The following is a 24,425-nucleotide window of genomic DNA, read 5'->3' as shown; positions in this document are numbered from 1 at the left end:
ATAATTTTAGTAAAAATGTAGTATTATTACTTTTATATAAAATACCAAATAAATATATTATTTAATTTAAAATTTAAATAAAAATCTCATATTTAACCCAAAAACTAAACAAACCCTTACATTTATAATATATTCTTGGACTAAGATTTTAAAGATTATAGTTCTATTTACTATACATTTTTTATTTTATCTTATTTTATTTGTGCATTATTATCATTTTTTTTAAAAAAAATATTATATTTAGAATCCCTTTTTACTTAAAAACATAGTAGTATTATTTATTTAAAATATTAGATCAAACATTTTTAATTTCTATTTCTCAATTATTGACTATTTTAAGAAAATTCACAATCCTTATCTAAACCTGTATTTAATTGCTATCCCATTACGAGTTTGTTTAGGTAAGATTCAAATTTCAAATTTTAATTTAAATAATATTTTAATTAAAAAATGTGATATAAAAATACTCAATATTTTAAATTTCAAATTTAAATCAACAAATCCATCCCATAAAATAATAATAATAATAATAATAATAATAATAATAATATCATTATTATTATTATTATAATCGTGATTATAATTAAATAAATATACAAGTGTATTAGTATAATTGTTCCACTGTTACCATATTTGACGTCTATGCATTAGCGCCGTTCCGTACAGTAAAAAGTGCCGTGGATAACAAATCAGGTGGACTGGCAGCCATTGATGAAATTTAGGGTGCTTTGCTTCTCAACGACGCATCTTTTACCCAACCCAACCGAACAAGCGTACGTTATCCTATTGGGCGCCACAAGTGGATAGCAGAATTCGTTCAATCTTGGCCATCGCAATCCCTACCTGCAACCCCAAAGCCTTCATTTAATCCTTTTCAGCACTTTGGTTCGAAGGCCTTTGGGATTGTGCAAAAGGGACTGCCGTGTGGTCCTCTATTTGATATTTCTATTTTTTTTTATCATCTTCGGGATATCATCCCTTGTTCTAGTTTTTTTTTTTTTTTCTTTTGGATTATTCGGAATTCTGAATCATTTTGAGGGGAAAGGAAGGGAAGTAGTTGTTATTTGGGTGGATTTGAGTGTTTGGAAAGCCCAATCGAGAGCTTTCATGGGGGTTCGTTGTGATGCGCAGAATAGCGGTGCAGTTGGGGGTTTGAGGACTTTTGTGAGGCGGAAACAGGTTGATTCTGCTCATGCGAAGCCAGCTTCCTCGTCCGGAAATGGCGGTGGTCATATTCAGTTGGCCAAAGCTTTGAGTGTTCCTCATCTCATAGCCATAGGTGAGAGAGCTTCTCTGGTCTTTGAGCTCCAGCTTTAAATTATGATTATTATAATTTGGGATTATTGAATAATTTTTATGTGATCGACTGCTCTTGGATCTGAAGGCGTTTTTGTTTGTGGGATTTTGATTCATTTACCGATATCCTAACCTGGTATTAAATTTTTGTGATTTGTTGAAGGATATTTTAAGTTTGTTTATTTCATGATGTTTACATTTCTGGATCAGAATTTGGTGTTAGTTTGTGTTTTCTTAAAGATTTGTGTATTGACTTTATTTATTTATTTATTTTTGAATAAGATATTGACTTTATTTTGAATTTACAGGAGTTGGTTCGACGATCGGTGCTGGAGTATACATTCTTGTTGGAAATGTTGCACGGGAGCATTCAGGGCCTGCCCTTACCTTTTCATTTCTGATCGCTGGAATAGCAGCAGCACTCTCTGCTTTCTGTTATGCTGAGCTTGCCAGTCGATGCCCTTCTGCCGGAAGTGCCTATCATTATTCTTACATATGCATTGGAGAAGGGTACCTTCCCTTTTCGATCTTATTGGACTTCTGATTATATATTGATCTTGCTACCTTCTAAGACACTTGTTTTTAAAATTAAATGGGATTACGGAAGAAGTAAGTTCATTTTCAGCTATTTTATAAACCAATGGTTACAAAGTCCCTTTGATGAAATTTAAATTTTGTGAATGTTGGTCTCTGAGCCTAAGACTCTGTTTTTCTTTTTTAATTTTTCTTTTTGTTTTGTTTTCCTGCATCTTTATTAATGGAATGTGCATATGGAGAACTACGAAGATAATCTTTATTTTCATTTTCTTCTATCTTCTTGGAGAGATCACCTTCTGTATAAAAAGTTATCGCTTCCAAGCTTCTGCTTTATCACTTCGGTGCAAAGTACAAGCATTAATCAGATTCTCATGAAATGGTGTCGATGATTGATTGATTATTTAAATCTTGTTTGATGCAGTGTTGCTTGGTTGATTGGTTGGGCACTGATATTAGAATACACTATAGGAGGGGCAGCAGTTGCCCGCGGCATATCTCCCAATCTGGTACCCTTCTTTTTTATTTACTTTTTTTCTCTCTTTCTATACTCCCTTTTAATTAGATCTTATGGTGTTTGTTTGAGAAATGACTGTATTGTTTGCTTTATTACAACCAGGCAATGCTTTTTGGTGGGGCAAATAGTCTCCCTTCATTTCTTGCTCGGCAGACCATCCCGGGGGTTGGTATTGTAATTGATCCTTGTGCTGCCATCTTAGTTATGGTGGTCACTGCACTTCTATGTGTGGGGATCAAGGAGGTATGATGATATCTTTCAAATCCTTTCTGTTTACTGGAAGACAATCCGTGTTTTGCAAATTTATTTCTCTAAAATTTGCATTCTTTTGGCACTAATGCAGAGTACTTTCGTTCAAGGTGTGGTCACTGTAGTAAATATATTCGCAATGATCTTCGTCATTGTTGCTGGTGGATATTTGGGCTTCAAGACTGGGTGGCCGGGATATGATGTACCTTCAGGGTGATTCAATGCTCAATTTTCTTTCTAATTTGATGGTTTCAACATATTTTTCGTTATTTACATTATTATTTTTTTCGCGATACATCATGAATTTGTTTATAAGGCTAACAAATACGTAACTTTTCAGATATTTTCCTTTTGGGGCTGATGGGATGCTTGCTGGAGCTTCGACTGTTTTCTTTGCATATATTGGTTTTGATTCAGTTGCGAGTACAGCTGAAGAGGTGTTGTTGTATTTACTCTCTAAATTAATCCTGCTTTCTGAATACATAATAATACGTCAACTTAGCTACAACAACTGTACACCTGCAGGTGAAAAATCCTCAACGCGATCTGCCCTTGGGCATTGGTTTGGCATTGACCATATGCTGCTCTTTGTATATGCTGGTTTCGGCCGTCATTGTTGGGTTGGTGCCGTATTATGCTATGGATCCAGACACTCCCATATCTTCTGCTTTCGCTTCTCATGGAATTGAATGGGCAGCGTAAGTGTGTTTCGGTTTTACCCTTTATCTCATCTATTCAGTTTTACTGTAATGCATGTTTGCATTGTTGTTACTCAAGAAACTGTTGAGAGACACTGAACCCCCTTTTGGCCATGGATTCTTGGCCCTTAGTTGGCTAAACGTCCAAATGGTTTTGTTGTAGCCATTTGGAATGATGTGATTGTACACTGTACAACTAAGGATAGGATTTGCCACTGATGCTAAGTGAGCCCATTTGAAATGTTAAGGTTGTCCCTCACCAAACTACCCTGTTGCCGATAATACTTGGAGACTATCTATAGCGTGAAATAGTGATCGACTTTTGTAATATGTGTTGAGTTAGGACAAGGTTGAACATGACCATAGTTAGCTCTAGGTGGTCATCATGTGGTCTTGACGTTTTTTTGCACAATAATCTGGGAAATAAGCCTTGGCTAAGTTAATATCATTTGGTATGGATGACCTGTGGGACATCCCACAACTAATCACAAAGGTGTTGATTGGAAGTATCAATTACTTTCAAGTTTCAAAACTCGTTATCAACACACTTTTTAGTGATGGTCAGTACGGTAAATATTCTAGTTATATTTTGAATAACATATTAACTTCCCACTGGCTGTGCTAGTTCGATACCTATGAAAGATTGAGATTTTATATTTAGTAACATTCTATTGGATTCGGATGGAATATATAAAAATTATTAAGTCAAGGGATTTTGCCATCTCATTAAGACGAAAAGAAGATGGGAATGACACAGAAGGACAATTGAGGAACGGAAAATATGATAAAAAGGAAATAAAGCAAAGAACTAATTAAATTAATTGTATTAAATTTGTAGGAATGTAAAATACTAAAACATGATAATTGTGACCCGGGAAGCCCCATCTTTTTTCTTCTAACGATGAAGAGGAATATCTATAGATAAAAGGTGCCTCTTGATCATAAAGTTTATGCAGTCCTTAATGAAAAAAAAAATGTACTGTTTTGTAAGATGAGTTTTCAGGATGGTTGTGTTGACACTTTTTCATCTAACTAACTATGAAATCGCCTTAAAACCCCTGCTACTCTTCTCCATTATTCTTCCACTTGTGCAATGATTGAATGCAGAGGTTATCTTGTCAGTCTTCGAATCTGCTTGAGGGTTTCGATTACTTTCTTTACGAAATGTTTCTAACAGTTGATGTAAAACTTTATTTAATTAAGAAAACTCATTGGAATACTGTAATCTTTCCAATGGATGAATAGTTTTGATCAGCATAGCATCAGACCAGTCAAAAGCCTTACTTGGCTTATTCACAGCATTATTGTGCTAAATTGTTAGTGCTGCTATTCGGTCCATTGCCTTTTTGTCGATTTATTGGGGCTTTCTATGGTGATAGGGACCCAAACTATTTTATCTTGCTTAGGCCTTGTAAGTTTCAGTATTAAACATTGTGGTGATTTCAATGCAGGTATGTTATAACTACTGGAGCATGTACTGCTCTGTGTTCAACATTGCTGGGTTCACTTCTTCCACAGGTAACCCTTTTTTCTCGCAAAATCACAAGATTTGATGCAGTGTGCATGACTAACATATAAATAAATATGGCATTATATCCTCTTCAGCCACGGATACTAATGGCTATGGCTAGAGATGGATTGCTGCCTTCATTTTTCTCGGATGTGAATAGAAAAAGTCAAGTTCCGATAAAGAGTACCATGGTGACTGGTTTACTTGCATCCAGCATGTCTTTTCTCATGGACGTGGATCAGCTGTCAGGGATGGTATGGTGGTATTATGCCTTTTGAAGTTTTTTTAAAAATTTGTTCCGAATCATTTTGCATTCTCATGTACTAAAGTTTTGGCCTAATGAAAAGCATCTGCTTCTTGTAATGCTAGTTGATTTTGGAGGATGTCTACTTTTAATGACGACTTTAGTTGCATCCTATATGATTTCCCTTTTAATAAAGAAGTAGAGTCGTTGTTAAGATAGAGAAATTGCACGTGTAGCATGATATTTTGTGGGCATTTCAGATTCTATACAAAGGTGTCGAGTTCTTGTCTGCTTTTGCTTTTTCTGGACTATTCTCTTGGTACTTCTTCACTGATGAATTTTACTTGCAGGTTAGTGTTGGCACACTCCTTGCGTTTCTGATGGTGGCAGTTTCTGTGTTGATACTGAGATATGTTCCGCCCGATGAGGTTCCACTTCCATTATCTTTCCAGGAAGCCATAGATTCAGTGTCGATGCGCCGCAGCATCAGCAACAACCCTGCTGATTCTGATGTGGAGAGCATAAAAGCCTACGCCATTACCTCTGATGGAATCGTTCCTGTTTTAGCGAGCAGTAGAACTACTTTCGGGTACCCTCTCCTAGAGAAAGCATCGCTGCAATGGAATTGTAAGTTCGTGTGATGGCAATAATCCCCTGCTTCTTATTCTCATTTTTGTTGGTATCAAAAATTTTTATTATTAGTATATCTTTCATGAATGTTGTGCTTGCCCTATCCTTTCGCCGCCTCATTTGTCACTCGACACCAATCTTCCCGTATAAGTAGTATTTTTATTTTTAAATATGTACGTGTTGTTTCATGCTAGCAGAAGTCTTCATTTCCGGATTAAAGCTCGCGAACAATGATTCTATTTATGTGTAATCCCCAATAGTTGCTGTTTATTTGGTCAATCCTATTGCAGTTTTCACCGACGAAGGGAATAGACGGAAAATTGCTGGCTGGGCAATTGCATTTACGTGCATCGGCGTGCTTGTTCTAACTTCAGCTGCAGCAAGCTTAACCCTCTATAGGTACATGATCTATTTTTGTTGAAATGGTAAATCAATTTAGTAGAAATTATTGTACGAGGATGTTTTGAGGGAATAATTAACCTTCATTTTCCCAACCCCTTTCTAAACCGAATTTCTTAACAGCTATATTCGGCTTTCACTTTGCGGAATTGGAGGAGTTCTCCTTTTGTCCGGTCTCGCAATCCTGACCTGGATCGACCAAGATGATGCAAGGCACAAATTTGGACACACGGGAGGTATGTTCTTCGATTGTTAACGTAGCTTCTCTTACTTATTACAAAAATGGCACGTTTCATTTAAGGAGATGTTGTCTCGATTTGCAGGTTTCACCTGCCCTTTTGTCCCATTGCTGCCCATTGCCTGCATTCTGATCAATGCCTACTTGCTAATTAATCTCGGGTGAGTATTATTATGATCGAGGATTTCGTTCAATTCCAATATCTCATCCACTCCCTTAACCATTTGTTTTAACATACAGCGCTGCAACTTGGACCCGTGTATCTGTGTGGCTTGGCATAGGAGTACTTGTGTACATGTTCTATGGCCGCAGTCACAGTTCCTTGAGGAATGCAGTTTACGTACCGGCAGCCGACATCGATGAAATCTATGACGAAAGCTACTCCAAGGCTCTGTTGTCTTGAGACAGACACAAACATGTCTGGTTGGTTGGTTGGTTGTATGGAAAATGTGGAGGCTTTTGTTTGGGCTTTCGGACACAGAGAAGAAGCAGATTCTTGTTTCTGACATTTTCTTTTTATAGAGCCAAATTGAAGGGTAGTTATGGAGGTAGCCAATTAAGCTGAGGTGATGCATTATCCATGGCTGGCTATCTTATTGTTAATATTAATTACTTTTTGTTAATCTCTAATGTAAATAGTGTGTGTGTCGATTATTCGAGACAAGTGGAATTTGTCTTGGGCATTGCATTATATTACATTCTAGAGGACTCTTTTGTTATAATCGTATATAATAAAAATCTGTATATATATTTATATATAAATGCTGCATTATTTACTTTTTGTAAATTTGCATATGATCCTTTTATGTTCTTCATTTGGTAATTTTTTTTTTTTTATTATTATTCAATATTTATGTTTTATTTATAAATATATTACATTAAATAATATCAAAAGATAACAAAAAAATATGGATTAATTGCATCTTTCTTTGTACTATTTAAATTTATATGTATATGTGAAGTGAAAGAATGAAGTAAAAAGAGCAGCACATAGAGAAGAATTTATACAAAGAAGCTAATTGAGAGTAGTATGGAAGATGGAATTTATGTTCACAACAAACTCGTTATTAATTATTGAGCAACAACCTTATAGTCCGTTATTTTGTGGTCCATACTCTGTGACTTCTATCCTCATGCGTAAGGATGAAATAAGATGGGTCTCGCAAAGCATGGGTCGACCCTTCAGGTCCATCTGCTATATATGGTTCGCCTAGTGTTACTTGCCTTATCAGATTTAATTTGCAAGGTATTAGGTTCGACAAGAAATTTACCCAGAGCGTACTCCACGAGCAGCGGCTACGAATTCTCACGTTATATAAAGAAAAAAGAATGAATCACGAACTCAGCCCTTCAGGGTTTGGGGTCAATTCGAAAAATTCTTCTGATTTTTTAAAATATATTTATATATTAATTTATTTATTTATTTATAAGTTATAAAATAAAATATGATTAAAAATTAAGATATTAAATATTAATAGTAAAAAACAGTAATATATTTTTAATCACAGCAACATTGATATAGCGATAAGTAATATTGAATTGAAAAATTAGTAAATTGACACATACAAACAACATAATTAAACGTTGCAAAAATTATTAATTTGAATGAGTTCGGGACGAGGCTGAGTTCAGAACGAGTTTTTAATCCTCCGAGTTTACACTCTCAAAATTCATCCTGCTATAAAATTTTGAACTCGAACCCACCTTATTAACATCAAAACCAGAACGGGCATGGGTGGGACCCGCCCCAATTGTCATACCAAAGTTCAACCGGTTAAAAAATAAAATTAAATATTCAAAGAAAGAACTAATGACGGTGATAAATACTAGTAATATAAAGATATTTGCAAGCTGTTGAGAGTAAGTCACATAAAGACGATCAATGGCCCATGTGGCATGGTGATGATGGATAAAATGATAGTTGATATTGATGTGTTTTATGTGCTTGTGATTGTCCGAATTCTTCACCATCTCATAGTTAGTTGATTGTCACCATGGAGAGATATAGATTGGAGAATAGAAATTTGAAAGTTTCTCAATCGATAACTGATCCACAAAATCTTTGAGACAGTTGAAGCTAAGGTACAATACTCAGTTTCGCGGAAGAACGAGATATAATAGGTTTTTTGTTTGTTTTCCAGATATTAAGGAGGAACCAAGGATAATCTCAAAATTAACGAAATATTTACAAGAATTTTAACAACAACCCTAGTCCGCATTTGCAAAAGTTGTGTACAAAATATCGAACTTTGAAGAGAAAAGAAGTTTAAGATGGTTGATGCTATGATGATAGCACAACATATATTGAACAACCTTTCAATAGTGGACACTTGAATATGATATAAACTGAAAGAATTGTTGGACAACAAATGAGAGATAGGGTTGAGTCAAAGTAAAGTATAATAGCCTTCCAACAACACAAAAATATAAAGTAGGTCTATCAAAGACAATATATTTTTGTTGCTCATTACATCTAAAGGCAAAAAGTATAGTAAAAATGATTGCCTCACACATCCCTGGCTTATAATAGCCTTCCAACAATATAATAATATAAAGTATGCTTATCAAAGACAATATTTTCTTGTTACTCATTTTATTCATTAGCAAAAGGTGTAGTGTAAAGAATTGTCTCATACAACCATGCATCAATCAATATGTCATAATTGATATGTTGTGAGACATAGAAAACAAAAAGAGTATAATCAATCTGAATGTCAAGAAAGAAATTTGCACAACCAATATCTTAATTGTGAATTCCTTGTCAAGATAGGCCTTGACGTGAAGAATAGTGTAGTGATTATTCTCTATTATCAAGACATTATCCACATAAAACTGTTTTTTAGTTTCGTAACTTAACCCATTTATTATTTTAGTCTCATGACTGGAGGTTGTCTTAAACTAGTCCTGTAAGTGAAATTTTTTCTCAATTTAGTCCTCAATGCTTAGGTGGCATCTGCGTGGCAGACTGATGGACACATGTCGACCAGATCAGCGCCACGTGGCTGACACGAGTATGCCACGTGGATATTTTTTTAAATTTATTTTTTAATAAAAATTAATTAAATATATAAAATATTAAAAAAATTAAAAATATAAGAAAATAAAATGAAAAAATAAAAATTATCCACATGTTCGTTAGATCAGCGCCACGTGGCCGCTATGTGGATAATTTATATTTTTAATATTAAAAATAAAAATATAATTAAAAAATAAAAGTCACATAGTGCTCACTTGACGTACATATGGATAATTTATTTTTTATTTATTTATTATTTATTTTATTTTTATTTTTATATTTTATATTTTATTTTTATTTTTTTTTATAATTGTAATTTTTTTATATTTAAAAAATAAAAATAATCTATGTGGCAGACACGTGACAGCCACGTGGCGCTGAGCTGGCCGACACGTGTTCGCCAGGCTGCCACGCAGATGCCACATAGGCATTGATGAGGACTACATTGTGAAAATTTTTCACTTACGGGACTAAAATGATAAAGGGGTCTAGTTACGAGACTAAAAAAATAGTTTACCCAGAAAAAAAAAAAAAAAAAACAATTGTCATTCGTGCATTTTTTAAAGCCAAGGTGAACAATCTTGTCCGAAAATTCCTTATATCATTGGTGTGATACCAATCTAAGACCATTAATAAATTTTTTAAGCTTACAAACGTGTCAAGGAGAGCAGGGGTACCTTCCGGAAAAACCATGTAGAGATCCTCCTCTAGACGTACGTCTATGAAGAAAGGTGTTGACGTCAAGTATGGCAAGTAATAAACGCATAACAAAAAAAATATAGCAACGAGGGCATATGATTTGGTAAAACCATGGCTTTGATTTTGAATAGATCCCTTAGCGACAAAACGTACTTTATACTGTAGATTGAACTATCTAGATTGTGCTTACTAAATAATAATAATAATAAAAAGACTTGCTAGCAATTTTTTTGATTTTGGAAGGTAATAAGGTCAATTCTCATGAACCATTTGAAGACCACTTAGTTCATCGTTAATAGCAGCCTGCTAGGTAGAATCTTTCATAGCTGACAAAAAAAAACTTATTATTGTTTAAAAGTATTGCATGCATGATGCTATATATGTATCGACGAAGGATAAAAGATATAATTTTTATGTTAAGAAAGTTTGTGATAAAATTGTGGAGGTCTAGAAAGATCCTCATTGGAAGGCAAGCATTAGGAGCATCATTAGAGATATAGTATCAATAAAGGGGCATAGCAGTTGAAGGAGAGAAGTAACAAGTGAAGGTAAACTTGACTCACATGCGGAAGATGAGTAGAACATATGATTGGATAATGTGGCTATAGAAATAGTGTTAAAATTGAAGCAATAGAAATATAAATATGACAAAAAACTAGTTGGAAAAATTTAAAGGGAGAGTAACTTGAATATGGAAATATGTCTTTATAAAAATAAATATACCTAGAATGAAGCACTCATATTTACCAAGATTAAGCAACTTGATGGTATATTTGTTTGAGAGTTTGGATTTTGAAGTTGAATTTTTGAGAATTTTGAAGTATGAAATTTTAAGTTATGTTTGGTTGGAGATTTAAATTTTGTAATAATTATGTTTGAAGAAATTATTATTTTATTAAAAGAAATGATATATTGATGTGATAGTTTAATTAAATGGTATTTAAATATATTTGAAAAATAGTTTTAAATTGGTAGAAATAAATATTTGATTTGATTATTAAATTGTACTCCCTCCGTCCAGCTAGAAAGTATACATGTTTCTATTTTGGGACGCCCAATTACAAAGTAACCATTTCATTAAATACCTCATTTTTTCCACAAATACCCCTACTTTACATCACATCATTACTTTTAGACCAAAAAAGTAAGGGCAAAAATGTCATTTCACTATTTTTATCTACCCACTATAATTAAAATACTATTATTCCTTAATCTCCGCGCCAAAAGTAAATGTATACTTATTTAGTGGACGGAGGGAGTATTTGTTTATGATGTATCTGTAAATGTTGATATGATAGATAATTTTTATTTGAAAAAATTTATTTTATTAAAAAATAATTGAAAACTTATTGATAAATGAAATATTTACACATGGAAGGAAGAAGGTTTGTAGATGAAGGCCTCCAAAATCCACTTGTTCTAATGATGTGAAGATGTCATTAGCATGACAATATGAACAATTCTTAGCTCGACAAATTCTACGGCATGATGATTAGACTGATGAAAATAGGAGAGTAGGGATCGGGTAGGGACTTTTGAAAGGAAAAATTGTACAATAACAACACAGTAGAAAAATTCAAAAATACGTTAGCCTAACACAACCTAAATTCTTTTTGACCAAATTAATACCCCAAGAAGATACATTTTGTAGACATAAGATCAAGTTTGGATCTACACACACTGATATTAATACAATAACATAAGCATCCAAATATGTGAATGTGGGAGAGAGTAGAAATACAACTATGAAGTTTCTCAAATAGTGCGAACCGTTTCAAAATAGCAGAGGAAAATATATTAAAATTATGTGTGGCCATAAGTGAGGGTTCCCCCAAAATAGGTTCGACAAATTAGCTTGGAATTGAAGGACTTGTAATTTGAAGCAGGTGTCTATATTTGATTTCAACTTGATCATTTTGTTAGGGCTATAATGATATGAGCGTTGATGATTTATGCCAAAATACTGAAAGTATTGGTACATTGTTTGTTAATAAACTCATTTCCATTATCAAAACGAATGACTTTTATAGTGATATTATATTGAGTTTGAATGTTGAGAACAAAATGTTCTATGATAAGGTACACTTGTTGTTTGATATGGAGAAGAATGGTCCATGTAACACGGGAATAATCATAAACTTTGGTGATAAGACAATATGTTAGAGAAGCAAGTTTACATGGTCCTTAATAATCAACATTTAGTGAAAGTTCAAAACAAGCATTGGACTTGGAGAAACTTCTATAAAATAACAGCATGCGATGCTTAGCCTTTGTGACAAGCATTATACGGATAACATGCATCAATTATAGGTAAAGAAAGATATTTCAAAACTTTAAAATAGGGTATTTCTCATCTTTTGATGCCATAACCAAACTTTTGAATAAGTAGCGATGGTCACTGCAATATAAATAGACAATGTTGTTTAATTCGAGATAGGTATAGTAGGTTTATAAATCACCAATATGGTAACCAATGCAAAATTTTTGGCTAGATATATAAATTTGAGAAAACTTATAATTTTATATATTAATGACATTCAATTCCAGTGTGACTAGATAATTAGAAGGAAATAAAAAAGAGTTTTAAAAATTTTTATGTTTAATAGTTAGAACTTCTCACGCCGTCTTCATAAATTGAGGAATTCTCTATGTAAAGAAGAAATTTTCCTCCAGCTGGCTCCATGTCTTGCTAAATAAATGGAGGAAGCCACCATTTGAGGAACATTGTAGCTTCCTTCAGTTTTGGAGGAAGAGTTTAAAATTTTGTATTTTGGTCTTTCATTTTAGTTATATATATAATATTATTTATTTTATTCTTAATTAATATGTAGTAACTGAAGGCTTACTCGGTTGGTTCGAATCTGTTTGGGTTTTATTGTTACTTTTTAATTATTACATAATGTATAATACTTTCTCCGTCACATTTGAAATAGACCCTTTGGGGTTTTGTAGTAGATTAAGAAATTATATTATTTTATTGGTTAATGCAAATGTATAAGAGGCTTTGACATTTTTGTCATGTGACTTTATATATAAAATAATCGTATGTGTAATGGTATATTTGTAATGAGTATTTGAAGGTTCAAAACTATTGTATTTATAAATATAAGAGTTTTCAAAAAGTTGAAGGTGTGTTTGTTTGTGAGTTTTAATTTTTGGGTTTGGATATTTGAATAGTAAAAAGTTACATTTGAATAGTTGTTTAATGTGATATAAATAAAGATTGATGTGATGTTTTAAATGTAAAATAAATTTGTAGTATAATATTAAGAAAAATAATTGTTTGATATGATATTTTTTAGGAAAAAAAAAATCTAAATAGTAAAAACCTATGGTAAAACTTACAAAAGAATACAATCTTAAAAATTTTAAGGTTGTTTTCTTTGGCACAAAGTTTTCGAAACTCACTGTTCCGTTATTGTTTGGCAAAAATGAGGCGTCAAATTCCCTCTACGTCGACAGCCTTTGATCCTACTCATTTGCCTACACTGCTTGCCTCATTTATTTTTTACTCAAATTTCCTAGATCAAAATAAACATTCACCTAAAATAAACATCTACCTACCCTTTCTCGTTACAACCGAAAATGCAGCTCGATGTACCGGTGGAATGGGTTGGTGATTTTAGAGAAAGACCCATATCGCCGGTATGAGTTGGACTGTTCTGGTGAGACTGAAACTAACTTTGATAAGAGTCCCACCATGATGGAACTTCTGAAGAGAAAGAAAAGGAAATAAAAAATTCACGAAGAATAAATTAGAGAAGAAGGGGATGGAAGAAGGAAGATGAAGAAAACCGTGAAGAAAAAGAAAAAAAAAATGGTGGGGATTGAAGATGGCAATGGTTGTACAAAAAATTATTGTAATAAATATAATATAATATATTTCTAATTAAAATTAATATATTATCAATAAGTAAAATAATAATATTATAATATTCAAAATTATTTAATCTAACACTATTATTATCTATCAATCTAATACACATCAAAACTTTTCAAATTCAAATAAAACCTACCAATCCAAAGTAATATATCTTCTCAAAACTCTTTAAAAATTCAAATCTAAACAAAACTAAAACCAAATATTTTCAAACATTTCCCAAAGAAACGCATCTTAAAAATTCTGAAAAGTCCAAAACTATTAAGTATAGAATTTTTTAACAAGACAGATATAAATTGTTTTGTGATAGCCAAAGTACTATTCATTTTGGGAAGAATGTTCTCTCAAGATCCAAACATATCGATATGCGATATCATTAGATCAGAAATACGGGAGACTTAATCTTTAAAACTTGATAAAATTCATACAAAATAAAATGGATCAGACATGTTGACAAAGATTCTTTCAAAGAATTCCTTTGATTTCTGTTGAAAAACTACTAGAATGATGGAGCCCCCATGTTCTTTGGAGGAGGAGATTTGATATGAATCGCTCCACATGGCAATAATAATAATAATAATAATAATAATAATAATAATAATAATAATAATAATAACAATAACAACAACAACAACAACATAAGATTGGTCAAGATATAATAAAAATTAAAGTTATAATTAAGGCCTTAATCAAGTTGTGAGTTAGGGGCTTAATCAAGTTGCGGGATTGAGGCTCTAATTGAGTTGTGGTCAGTAAGGAATTTATAGAGCCATTTAATGACCACATAGGTATGTGCCTATAAATAGGCTTGCTTTACAACACAACCAAGATTTAAAGTTTGTCCCGTGGATGTAGCCCAAAGCAAAGAAAGGTAAACTATGTAAATTTTTTATGTCGTTTTTACCTTGTTGAGTTTGTTTTTCTTCCAAAACTATGTTCAACACACATTTTATAATATAAGAAAGACTAATGCTGATGGTGCATAGGGATTTAAAGACGGATGGGCGAATCATCAATGGTGGGAAAAATCCACATTTCTTGTTGTACGTTTGTATAATTCAACGGTGATGGCAAGCTCAATAACTCTTTGATGACAGAGTTTGTGTTGTATAATGTTATTTATTTGCGAGAAAGTGATCATCCAAGCTGCTCCATTGATGGTAGTAGAGTTCAACTTTCCCCGGATTCTAATGAGATTTTACCTTAGGCTAATGATGTTGTAGTTGTAGAAGTATGTCCAGAGATCAAAACCAAAGTAGTTGTCACACAAGTTTCGCTAGGAAAGCAAGGGAGTTTGAGGATGATGAATCAAAAAAGCAAGGCAATGAATGGAATTTATGTAACTTCACACACTCGTCTGGCTAATGGAAGCCATTGAGGAAGTGGCGGAGTTGGCCCTTTTTCATAGCTAAAGAGGTGGAGATTAGGTGGCGGATATTACTGCGGTGATTAGGATATGGCTTGACCTCTTTTTGTCTTGAGCAGTCATAAAATCTCCATGACTGATGATGATCGTCATCATCGACTTTTAACAGAATGTCCCGGAATCAGGTTGAACTCTTTTTCCTAGTAAATTTTACCTTTGCAAGATCAAATCTTACAATACATTACCTATGTTCTAAGATATTTCAAAAAAAATATCATAAATTTTCATTTCAATCCACCATCGTTGCCCATTTTTTGAGCTTAGAGACAATGAACATGAATTATTCTAGCACGCTTTCGAGCTACCTTTTCATTATTACGTGCGGTGGTAATTATGGATTGTCTTGAAATGTAATTATTCAAATTAAATGATAGAGATTTGGAAGGATGTTTTGAATCCAAATTGAAGTTGTTAGAGGATCATTTTGGTTTGGATCAATCATTTATTATTGTATATTATGTTGTTATTTTCTCATGAGTATAAATATATTTATATATTCGTCAAAAGCTTAACCTTTGTTGGCATTTCTATAAAAGACAATATCATTTAGATAGGTAGTAGTGAAACAATGTCGTTTAGGCAAGTAATAGGGAACAATGTCGTTTATGGGTTTGCAACTCTCGATGATGCTATAGTTGATATAATAAGCTTAAAACCTTTCATCTTTCTTAATGCAAGCCGTCGACAAGTTTGAGCAATTCCAGCGCCACGCAGTGCGTGTGCTTACGCTAGGAAGAGAAATGCAAAAAGGACCAATCCACTTTCCTAAGCACTTGAGAAAACCAAGGATGCTCCTTCTTTGCTAAGCAACGCCAACTTCGGCGACGACCTTTTTGGGGAAATTGGCAAAGCAATCGCCTTAAAAAGACAAGAGTTCTTCAAACATAGGTTAATTAAGCCTAACTCGAACAAAAAAGCGTGAATATGATGCGGAAACCATCAATGAATTGGAGTCCGAGGAAGTATGTTGGTGATCTGCATCATGGGGATAAATAGGAAGACGACTACATTGTATCTAATTAACGGGGTATACGAAGTGGTAGAACTGAGGATGGGAATGTCAAGTGTTGTGGCATCTTATGTTCATGGGGATAACGAGTTGAAATCGAGTAAGAGGGCTTCGGATGTGGTTTTCATTCAAAAGATGATGATGACTAAGATGATGCATAATGGGATTAAAGTAATGGTGATGGAATCTTCGACTTAAGGGATTGTCTGTGATGAGATTGACTTTGATATAGGCGTGTTCACTAACTTGCTGAGGGGGGTGATTTGGATTTTCACGGTACCGAGGAGGAGTATCCGGATGCAAAGGCTAAACTTTTTCGAGAATGGTGGACCCTGCACGCCACTGCAAGATTGTGAACATTGATTATTCGAATGTTGCATTTTTTATAGCATAGGGTATCCCCGGTGAGCTTGTTGTAATGTATGCAATGGAGAATAACAATGCCGATGTTTATCTTTTGAAATTTGGATTATCTCTGTTTGAAATTCCAATGTTGGTTAATACGCTTCAAGGAATATTGAAAATTTCTTCGAGGATACTTGGGAGGCATAATACATACAAAATTCTTGTAGCCGTGGCTGTTGGGATCACAGTTGGCTCGCGGCTTTGGAGGTGGATGACATTGTTAGAGAAATTGAAGAAATTAATTCGGTGTCAGATAGATGTGAGTTGGTTGATGATAAGCATGCATTTGGAGTTGTCAATTACACATATACACCAAATGCTTTGTCTAGACTTCTTGATTACATGAAGGAGCTTGCATCGAAGAGGCAGTAGTAGGTATATGTTATTATTAATTAAGAGGTTGAAACAATTAAATAGGAATTATATCAAATGATTCATGTCTATATGTCCTTGGCTATTATGTTAGAAATAATATCTTATTAGAGCAACTGCAACTGTCTTTTTTTATAAGGCCTCAACTAAAAAAAAAGGTTTTTTATTAAAAAAAATTTAAAATACTAATATATGACTCTTATGTGGAAGAAAAAAGGGGATGGGCTTGGGATCAACTTGGTGCAGGTGAATTAGAGGGCAACTTTTGTTCAATCAATTCGTCTGCCTCAAGGTTATAAAGCACAACTATTTGCGCAACATCAAGAAGCGGTTCGAAAAGATGTGGAGCATGCCTTTGGTGTATTACAAGCTCAGTTTGCCTTAATTAAAACTCCATCACTTATTTAGGATATCAATTTACTAGGTAAAATAATGAAGGCATGCATCATATTGATTGTAGAAGATGAAAGAGGCATTTACATGCATTATTACGATACATCTCAATATGATCAAGTGGAGACAAGTGCTAACTCGAATTGATCATACAACAATACGAGACATGCAACTATGGAGCAATACCTACAGAATAGAATGCGACTCCGAGCTAGGGAAACACATCATCAACTCAAAGCGGATTTAGTTGAACACATTTGGGATAAGTTTGGTCAATCGGGTATTTAATTTATTTGAAAAATATATGGTAATATTATGTATTTTTTTTATTAAATTTGAATTTAAACTTTAATTATTATGCAAGTGTGAAATTATTATTTTTATTTGTTTTATTTATTTATGCTAAATAATTTTTTTATTTTTATTAAATATTATAAGAATAAAATATGATTGAAAAATATAATTTTATTTTATAAATACATAAAATATTAAATAATGTGAAAAAAATAGAGATTTTAAAAAAGATTCTTTTGAAAGTATGATTGGAGTTCTTAGTGACTAGAGGAGAGACAAGTTAATGTGGTACAAAAAAAAAAAAAAAAAAAAAAAAAAAACCTTGTATAAAGATGAAGGGGGACGCGAGCGGGAATCCCAAAATCTAATATTTTCTATCAGAGCGAATTTTGGGGCTTACGAAGCAGTCTCCAACACGCTCTGTTGATATCCTAATTTTTTTAAGGAGTGAAATGGGAGTATTATATAACATTAGGTTAAAGAAAAAAGAAAAAGAAAACCGTAACACTAACACCGCACGTGATAACCGCCGCCCCCACCTCTTTTTGGTTTTTTACCTTCTTCTCTGCCGTAGCAAAGCAATTTCTAGGTTTTGTTTTAATTTTTTTCCCCTTTTCTTTCGTCGCCGGCGAGGTGGTCGCCTTCCTTTTCTTCGGCCGACGAGACGTCTTTACGGAGCCTCTTTCCCCGCCCGTCGACGGGTTCTCGCTGTTGGGGTAAAAAAGAAAAAGGTGAAAAAGGTACAACCAAACACACTCTAACTTTCCGGCGGTGCATCGCCGCCTCCGCTCACTGCTCCATCTGCGCCGTCTTCGGACGTTTGTAAATTTGAGTGATAATAGGTGCTAGAGGAAGAGATGTTCTTCTTGAGTGAAATAGAACACACACTGCGACTGCCTCCTTATCTCCTGAATCGGCCTCTCAACGAAGCTATTAAAGGAGAGCTCGACGCTCTTTTTCTAGACAAGGTTTGTGAATTCTGGTTGCTTCTCCACCTTTGGTTATTATTGATTACTTGCTTGCTTGATTACATTTGGGGTATTGATGACAGGTTGTTGAAAAGCTAGGGTTATGCGTAAGTGTGTATGACATTCGATCCATAGATGGAGGATTTATATTCCCTAGCCATGGCGCTTCAACTTATACGGTAGGCAATTGCGAGAACCAGGGCTGTATATTTTTGCCTTCAATATGATGTTTCCTAGTATGTGGATGACAAGCTTGTTGGTAATGTTTGTGAACTTACTTCAGATTTTTGTGCGAAATTGTTGTCTTCAAATGTACATTGTACCTTAGATCGTCTAGTGAACTGTCTAATGCCTGCAATGGATGTTTTGTAGATTTAGCCTTGATTTTACTGACTATCTTTCATTGTCTGTTGAAACATGGCAATGAAAATTCTATCCCTTCAGGTAAAGTTCAGATTGGTGATGTTTCGTCCGTTTGTGGGAGAAATTATATCAGCCCGCCTGAAAGAATCTACAAAAGATGGTTTACACTGTATGTTCCCCAATTGCTTTGTACAACATTACATAGGTTTTGTGCCAATTTGATTACTTGTCAGAACCCTTCTGCAACTACTTTCCTCCGTAGAAGTTACTATTTCTTGAATCATAGTTAGATTAAATTCTCCTAGGATCATAGTTTGAGATTAATTACAATGCCTTGTTGTGAAATTATCACTTAAATCACATCCATCAAAGGTATTGTGTTTTATTCTCTTGTGTTGATAGCTTTGTGTGAGTTATTATGAGCATCTTCTTCCCTAGAGAAAATCAATGTAGGGCTAAATTCATATGGAGAAATTTTTGGGTAGATATCTGTGCTTCATTGAGTAATACTTTTGTTAAGATGTTATTGCTGATTCTTGAACAAACCTGGCAGTGACACTTGGATTTTTTGACGACATCTATGTACCTGTCCCTTTGTTGCCTGTTCCAAATCACTCAGAACCTGATCCAGAACATAGGTGAGCATCTGAATGCGGTTTTAAGTTTATCTGGACATTACATCGTCTAGTCTTAGGTTTCCCATGCTGGAAATTTTTCGCCTGTGTGAGGTTCATCTTAAAATGTTCAATTATCATCTTTCAGTGATGTAGTTTTGTGGACGTGGGAGTATAGTGGGCAAAGTTTCCCAGTTGATGGATCATCTGAGGTTGCTTGCATTCTATTTCTAATACTTGCTTTAGCAATAGCGTGGACTTGTAATGTAATACAGTTCAATGACTTTTTATACTCGGTTGCAGATAAGATTTAAGGTTCACAGCGTAGCTTATCCACCTGTACCATTAGAACAAGGAAAAGCCTCAGATGAAAATGATTCGGAGCAAAAGATAGTAAAGCCATTTGCACCTATGATGATCATTGTAAGTGTAGATGGTAACTTGTCATCATTTAAGTATTTCCAGAAATTGGTTTCATGAGATATTAGCTCTTTACTGCTTCGCAATTTAATATGTACAAGTGTGACAGTACTGAAAGAATCTTCTCGTATTACTTTAGGGTGTGTTTGTTTGGGGGTTTGGATTTTAATTTGGGATTTGAATAGTAAAAATTTTGAATTGAATAGTTGTATGATGTGATATAAATAGGTGTTGATGTGGTGCTTTGAATATAAGATTGATTTTGAGTGTAATATAAAAAATGTAAAAATGGGTATTTGATTTGATGTTGGGGGAGGAGAGGGGCGAAAATTTGATGAATAGTAGATTTTTGGGAAAATTCCATAAACGAACACACATTCATTCATCAACTTTTTTATATTTTTATGTATGCATATTAATTTATTTTCTTCTTCAAACAACTCAATCCTTTTATCATATTTGGATTAGTTAAAATGAGCATATTCCTTTTACATATGTTTAAGAACAATTTATATTGAAAACTTTCTTTTCATTGCAATATAGTTGCCAGCTATGCATGCGCCTTTCTTTCCGATATGAATATGGCATTGCTAAGTGCCTTTCGCATAGCTATAAGCCTTCTTTCTTTTTACACATTCATATTGAAAATGCCATCAATCCATACCTGCACACGGAACAATTGCCAGTTGTCCCCATGTTCACTTCACATTTTCGATTCAATATTATCCAGACTGAATATTAACAGCTTGGAGGATGTGATTCTTGTTTGTAATCAATTATCCTTGATCACTAAGAAAGTTTGATGTTTTTGATGAATTTGTTGGCAGGGATCTATTGATTCAGATGGTTTAGGCCCCTTGGCTTGGTGGGAATGAGAGAGAGAGAGAAGAGAGAGAGATCCAGAGGTATTATAGTGTGTTTGGACAAGTTTTTGGTTAAATTTAGGGCATTACATATTGATAAGAATTAAATGCTTAATGAAATTATAATATTAGTGGATATTATGCTTACTAATGCAATGATCCATGCTAATTGTTTAACTTCCCTGTGCTTGCTCCTTAGATGTTTTTGGAATTTGGAGAAATTGTTAATAAAGTAAAATATTAAGTATTTGATAACAGGGTTGCTAATTTGTGTTTTTGGGCCGTGTATCGGGTTTAGCTGTTGTTATAATAAAAAATTTACAAATGTTAATATAATCTGAATACTGCATTGTTGGATAATTTTTTAGTCTTGGATCTACAAAATTTATTTGATTTGAATATCAGCTTTCCTCACTTCAAAAATATTGTGTATTTTGTAAGACATTCGTGAAATGGAGGAGTGTCTTTAATTAAGGTTTTGATTTCGTGCATTAGACGTGAGATATGATAGTATTCGCATAGGACACAAGAAATTCTTGTACATCTTTAATTTCTGTTAATTACTTTGGCATAAATATTTTCTCTGCTGCTTGTTGGATACCAGAGTAGAGCTGTTAACAATTCGAGCCCAGCCGAGCCGAGCTTCGTTAACGTTCGCGAACAAGGCTCGGGCTCGGGCTCATTCGTTAAGCTTTCGAGCTCGTTCGTAGTGTTTGAGCTCAGCTCGTTAAGAATTTTTGTTGTTTGAGCTCGTGATCGTGTTCGGCTCGATTAAGCTTGTTCGAGTTCGTTTGTCTCATTTTTTTTTAATTTATATATAAATTATAAAGAAAATTTAAATTTATTTTATTTATATATTTTAAATTAATATTTTATTTATTTATAAATTATAATTTTATATGTATATATAATATTTATAATAAATATATTATTTAAACGAACCTTCGCGAACAAAGCGCGAGCTCGTTCGTTAACCAAACGAGCCTGTTTATGTTGTTCAGCTTAACTCGTTAACGTTTGCGAACAAGCTTTAACCAGCTGAATCGAGCCGAGTTCACGAACGGCTCGGTTAAGCTCGGTTCGTTTAACAGCTCTATACCAGAGTGAAATGTCAGCGGTTCAACAAGATGATTGAAGTACGTAGGGTATATATATATATATATTTTGTGTTTGTTATTGTATTTATCAATAATTGTAGTTAGTCGCGTAATCAGAGCTGTCTAAGCATTTACCGTAATGACAATTTAGCTATACAACAATGTAATTATTATTGATTAATAATGTTATTATATAAAGAAAAATTAAAATTTTAAATTACTAAATTTGTTTGTGTTTCGTTTGCATGTACACACACAATTTTTTATTATGTAAATTCAAATTTTATTTATTTTTTCTTTATATATATAATATCAAATACTCCCCCTATATCATGTTGGTCTTCACTTTCGAAGCATTCGTGGCGAAAAAAAAATATGGACCTCTAAATATATATATATATATAATATAAATAATATTTTTTTTATTTATAATAAAATATAAATAATTAAATATAATATTTTTAGATGAAAAATAGTAAAAACAAAATATTTCTAAATTTTTTAGACAGAAAATTTGAATTTAAGATCTCGATATTAAAAATTTGTTTTACACCACCAAATTACCAACTTTTTATATTTACCGGTATCAAATAAATTATATATATATAAATTATACATATATAACATAAATATATAAGGTCTCCATATATAAGAATACTTACATCTTTTTTATATAGATATATAGTATAATAGAATAATGTAATATAAGGAAAAAAATATAAAGTAAAAGTATTTTAAGTATATAATTAATAATTATTTTTATTAAAAAAGAAAATGTTGATTTAAACATACACAAAATAAAAAAATTTATTCTTATAGGAGAGAGTATTATTTAAACAAAAAATTAAAAATCTCAAATTGATGTATTATTATTTGTTTAGATCTGGTCTGTTTTGGTATTTTGGTATGTTTTGAAGATAGAAAAATGTTGAATTAAAATACCTCATAGTATATTGATATTTGGGTATTATTGTATCGATATTTTAATCTTTGTTATGTTGATATATACTTGTACCAAAATAATAATAATTTTTTTATTTTTTTCTAAATTATAAAATTATTTTTAAATTGATATTTGGTATAAAACAATATACATCGACATTATATTAGTATAATGAATTATGAGTACAATATGATATATTTCTTTTATTTCAATTCAATGTATTTTTTAAGTAGTAAATTTAAAAATATATTCTATTAATTAATGAAAATCTGTAAGATAATTTTAGTGTTTTTATCTTTTTAAAGTACAAAGAAATGAATATTTTTATATAAGTTAGTGATATTTTGGTATTTACATATGATTATTTTTATTATAATTGAAAATGAATTTCATCATGTTTTTAGGTACGATATCAATATTTATTTAACTTAAAGAAAGTTTTAAAATGACATACTGTATGATTCAGTATTTTCGATATATCATCAAATCATTTTTAATCTTAATTAGTATTTAATTAGAACAAACAAAATTAAATATAATCTGAAAATATATTTAGACATAATACAAAAAATGGGACTAAAGGGTCGGGTTGAGCTAAAAAAGTTTTAAAAATAAAAATAAGTTTAATATATTAAACAATATATTTTTATCATTGATAAATATTACTGAAGTGTTTGGTTAAGGTTAAAAGTTTGAATTTTGAATAGTAAAATTATTTAATTTAATGTAAATAAAAATTAATGTATTGTTTTTAATGTATAATTAAATTTATATTATAAAAATTAAGAATTTGATTAAGAAAAAATTGGTGAATAATATTTTTTTTAGAAAAAACTAAAGTAAACACATAAATCGTTATTTTGTATTTTAAATAATTAATACTAATATTCATTTCGTTCCAAGATAATTGACTATTTTCATTACTAACACAATATGAAATAATATTTAATTAGTTAATAATAGTGAATTATGATATTATTTTATTATTTTTATATAATTAATAATATGGATAGTGTTAAAATAAATTTAATATATATAATTAAAAAATTAAAATATGAATTTAAATATTTTAAAAATTATATCGTAATAAAAAATATATGCAAAATGAATATCATTACGTAAAGAATAAATTTTCTTTATAATACAAATAAATAAAGAAATACTTTTATATATTTATAGTTAACATAAACTAATTTTATAAAAAATATGAAGTTTTAAATGTAGATAAATGTTGTTTTATTTATATTTATTAATTATGTTTTGATTTAGTAAATTTAACCCCAAAAAAATGTCACTATATTGTTTGTTACAAGACAAATGAAGTAATATTTTACGAACAATTTTTATT

The 24,425-nt window shown here is 32.2% G+C and overlaps 2 protein-coding genes across 2 annotated transcripts; both read left to right on the top strand.

The window, feature by feature from the left end:
* Positions 1-673: 673 nt before the first annotated feature.
* LOC127256643 (cationic amino acid transporter 2, vacuolar-like) lies at positions 674-7,102 on the top strand. Its single transcript, XM_051282756.1, has 14 exons — positions 674-1,279; positions 1,605-1,806; positions 2,255-2,339; positions 2,450-2,590; positions 2,691-2,809; positions 2,937-3,033; positions 3,122-3,294; positions 4,746-4,812; positions 4,900-5,058; positions 5,399-5,675; positions 5,969-6,077; positions 6,201-6,313; positions 6,401-6,476; positions 6,556-7,102. Exons 1-14 carry the CDS (start codon positions 1,108-1,110, stop codon positions 6,716-6,718), a joined length of 1,953 nt encoding a protein of 650 aa, XP_051138713.1. The 5' UTR covers positions 674-1,107; the 3' UTR covers positions 6,719-7,102.
* Positions 7,103-18,292: 11,190 nt separating this feature from the next.
* Positions 18,293-21,173, top strand: LOC127256546 (uncharacterized). The gene is made up of 8 exons (XM_051282597.1): positions 18,293-18,549; positions 18,652-18,777; positions 18,861-18,956; positions 19,222-19,309; positions 19,694-19,778; positions 19,903-19,966; positions 20,058-20,177; positions 21,002-21,173. The coding sequence occupies exons 2-8, from the start codon at positions 18,667-18,669 to the stop codon at positions 21,047-21,049; spliced, it is 612 nt and encodes a 203-aa protein (XP_051138554.1). The 5' UTR covers positions 18,293-18,549; positions 18,652-18,666; the 3' UTR covers positions 21,050-21,173.
* Positions 21,174-24,425: the final 3,252 nt, after the last annotated feature.

Source organism: Andrographis paniculata, unplaced genomic scaffold (assembly GCF_009805555.1).
Source record: "Andrographis paniculata isolate CXL003 unplaced genomic scaffold, ASM980555v1 Contig56END, whole genome shotgun sequence".
Lineage (NCBI taxonomy): Eukaryota > Viridiplantae > Streptophyta > Magnoliopsida > Lamiales > Acanthaceae > Andrographis > Andrographis paniculata.
This window is presented reverse-complemented; position numbering and strand designations above follow the sequence as displayed.

Excerpts from the sequence above, each read along its gene's own strand:
- LOC127256546 (XM_051282597.1), top strand. The coding sequence starts at position 18,667 with ATGTTCTTCTTGAGTGAAATAGAACACACACTGCGACTGCCTCCTTAT. Across the intron at positions 18,957-19,221 it reads ATGGCGCTTCAACTTATACG|GTAAAGTTCAGATTGGTGAT; the intron begins GTAGGCAATTGC and ends CTATCCCTTCAG. Across the intron at positions 19,967-20,057 it reads CAGTTGATGGATCATCTGAG|ATAAGATTTAAGGTTCACAG; the intron begins GTTGCTTGCATT and ends ACTCGGTTGCAG.
- LOC127256643 (XM_051282756.1), top strand. The coding sequence starts at position 1,108 with ATGGGGGTTCGTTGTGATGCGCAGAATAGCGGTGCAGTTGGGGGTTTG. Across the intron at positions 2,810-2,936 it reads GGATATGATGTACCTTCAGG|ATATTTTCCTTTTGGGGCTG; the intron begins GTGATTCAATGC and ends GTAACTTTTCAG. Across the intron at positions 3,034-3,121 it reads TTGCGAGTACAGCTGAAGAG|GTGAAAAATCCTCAACGCGA; the intron begins GTGTTGTTGTAT and ends GTACACCTGCAG.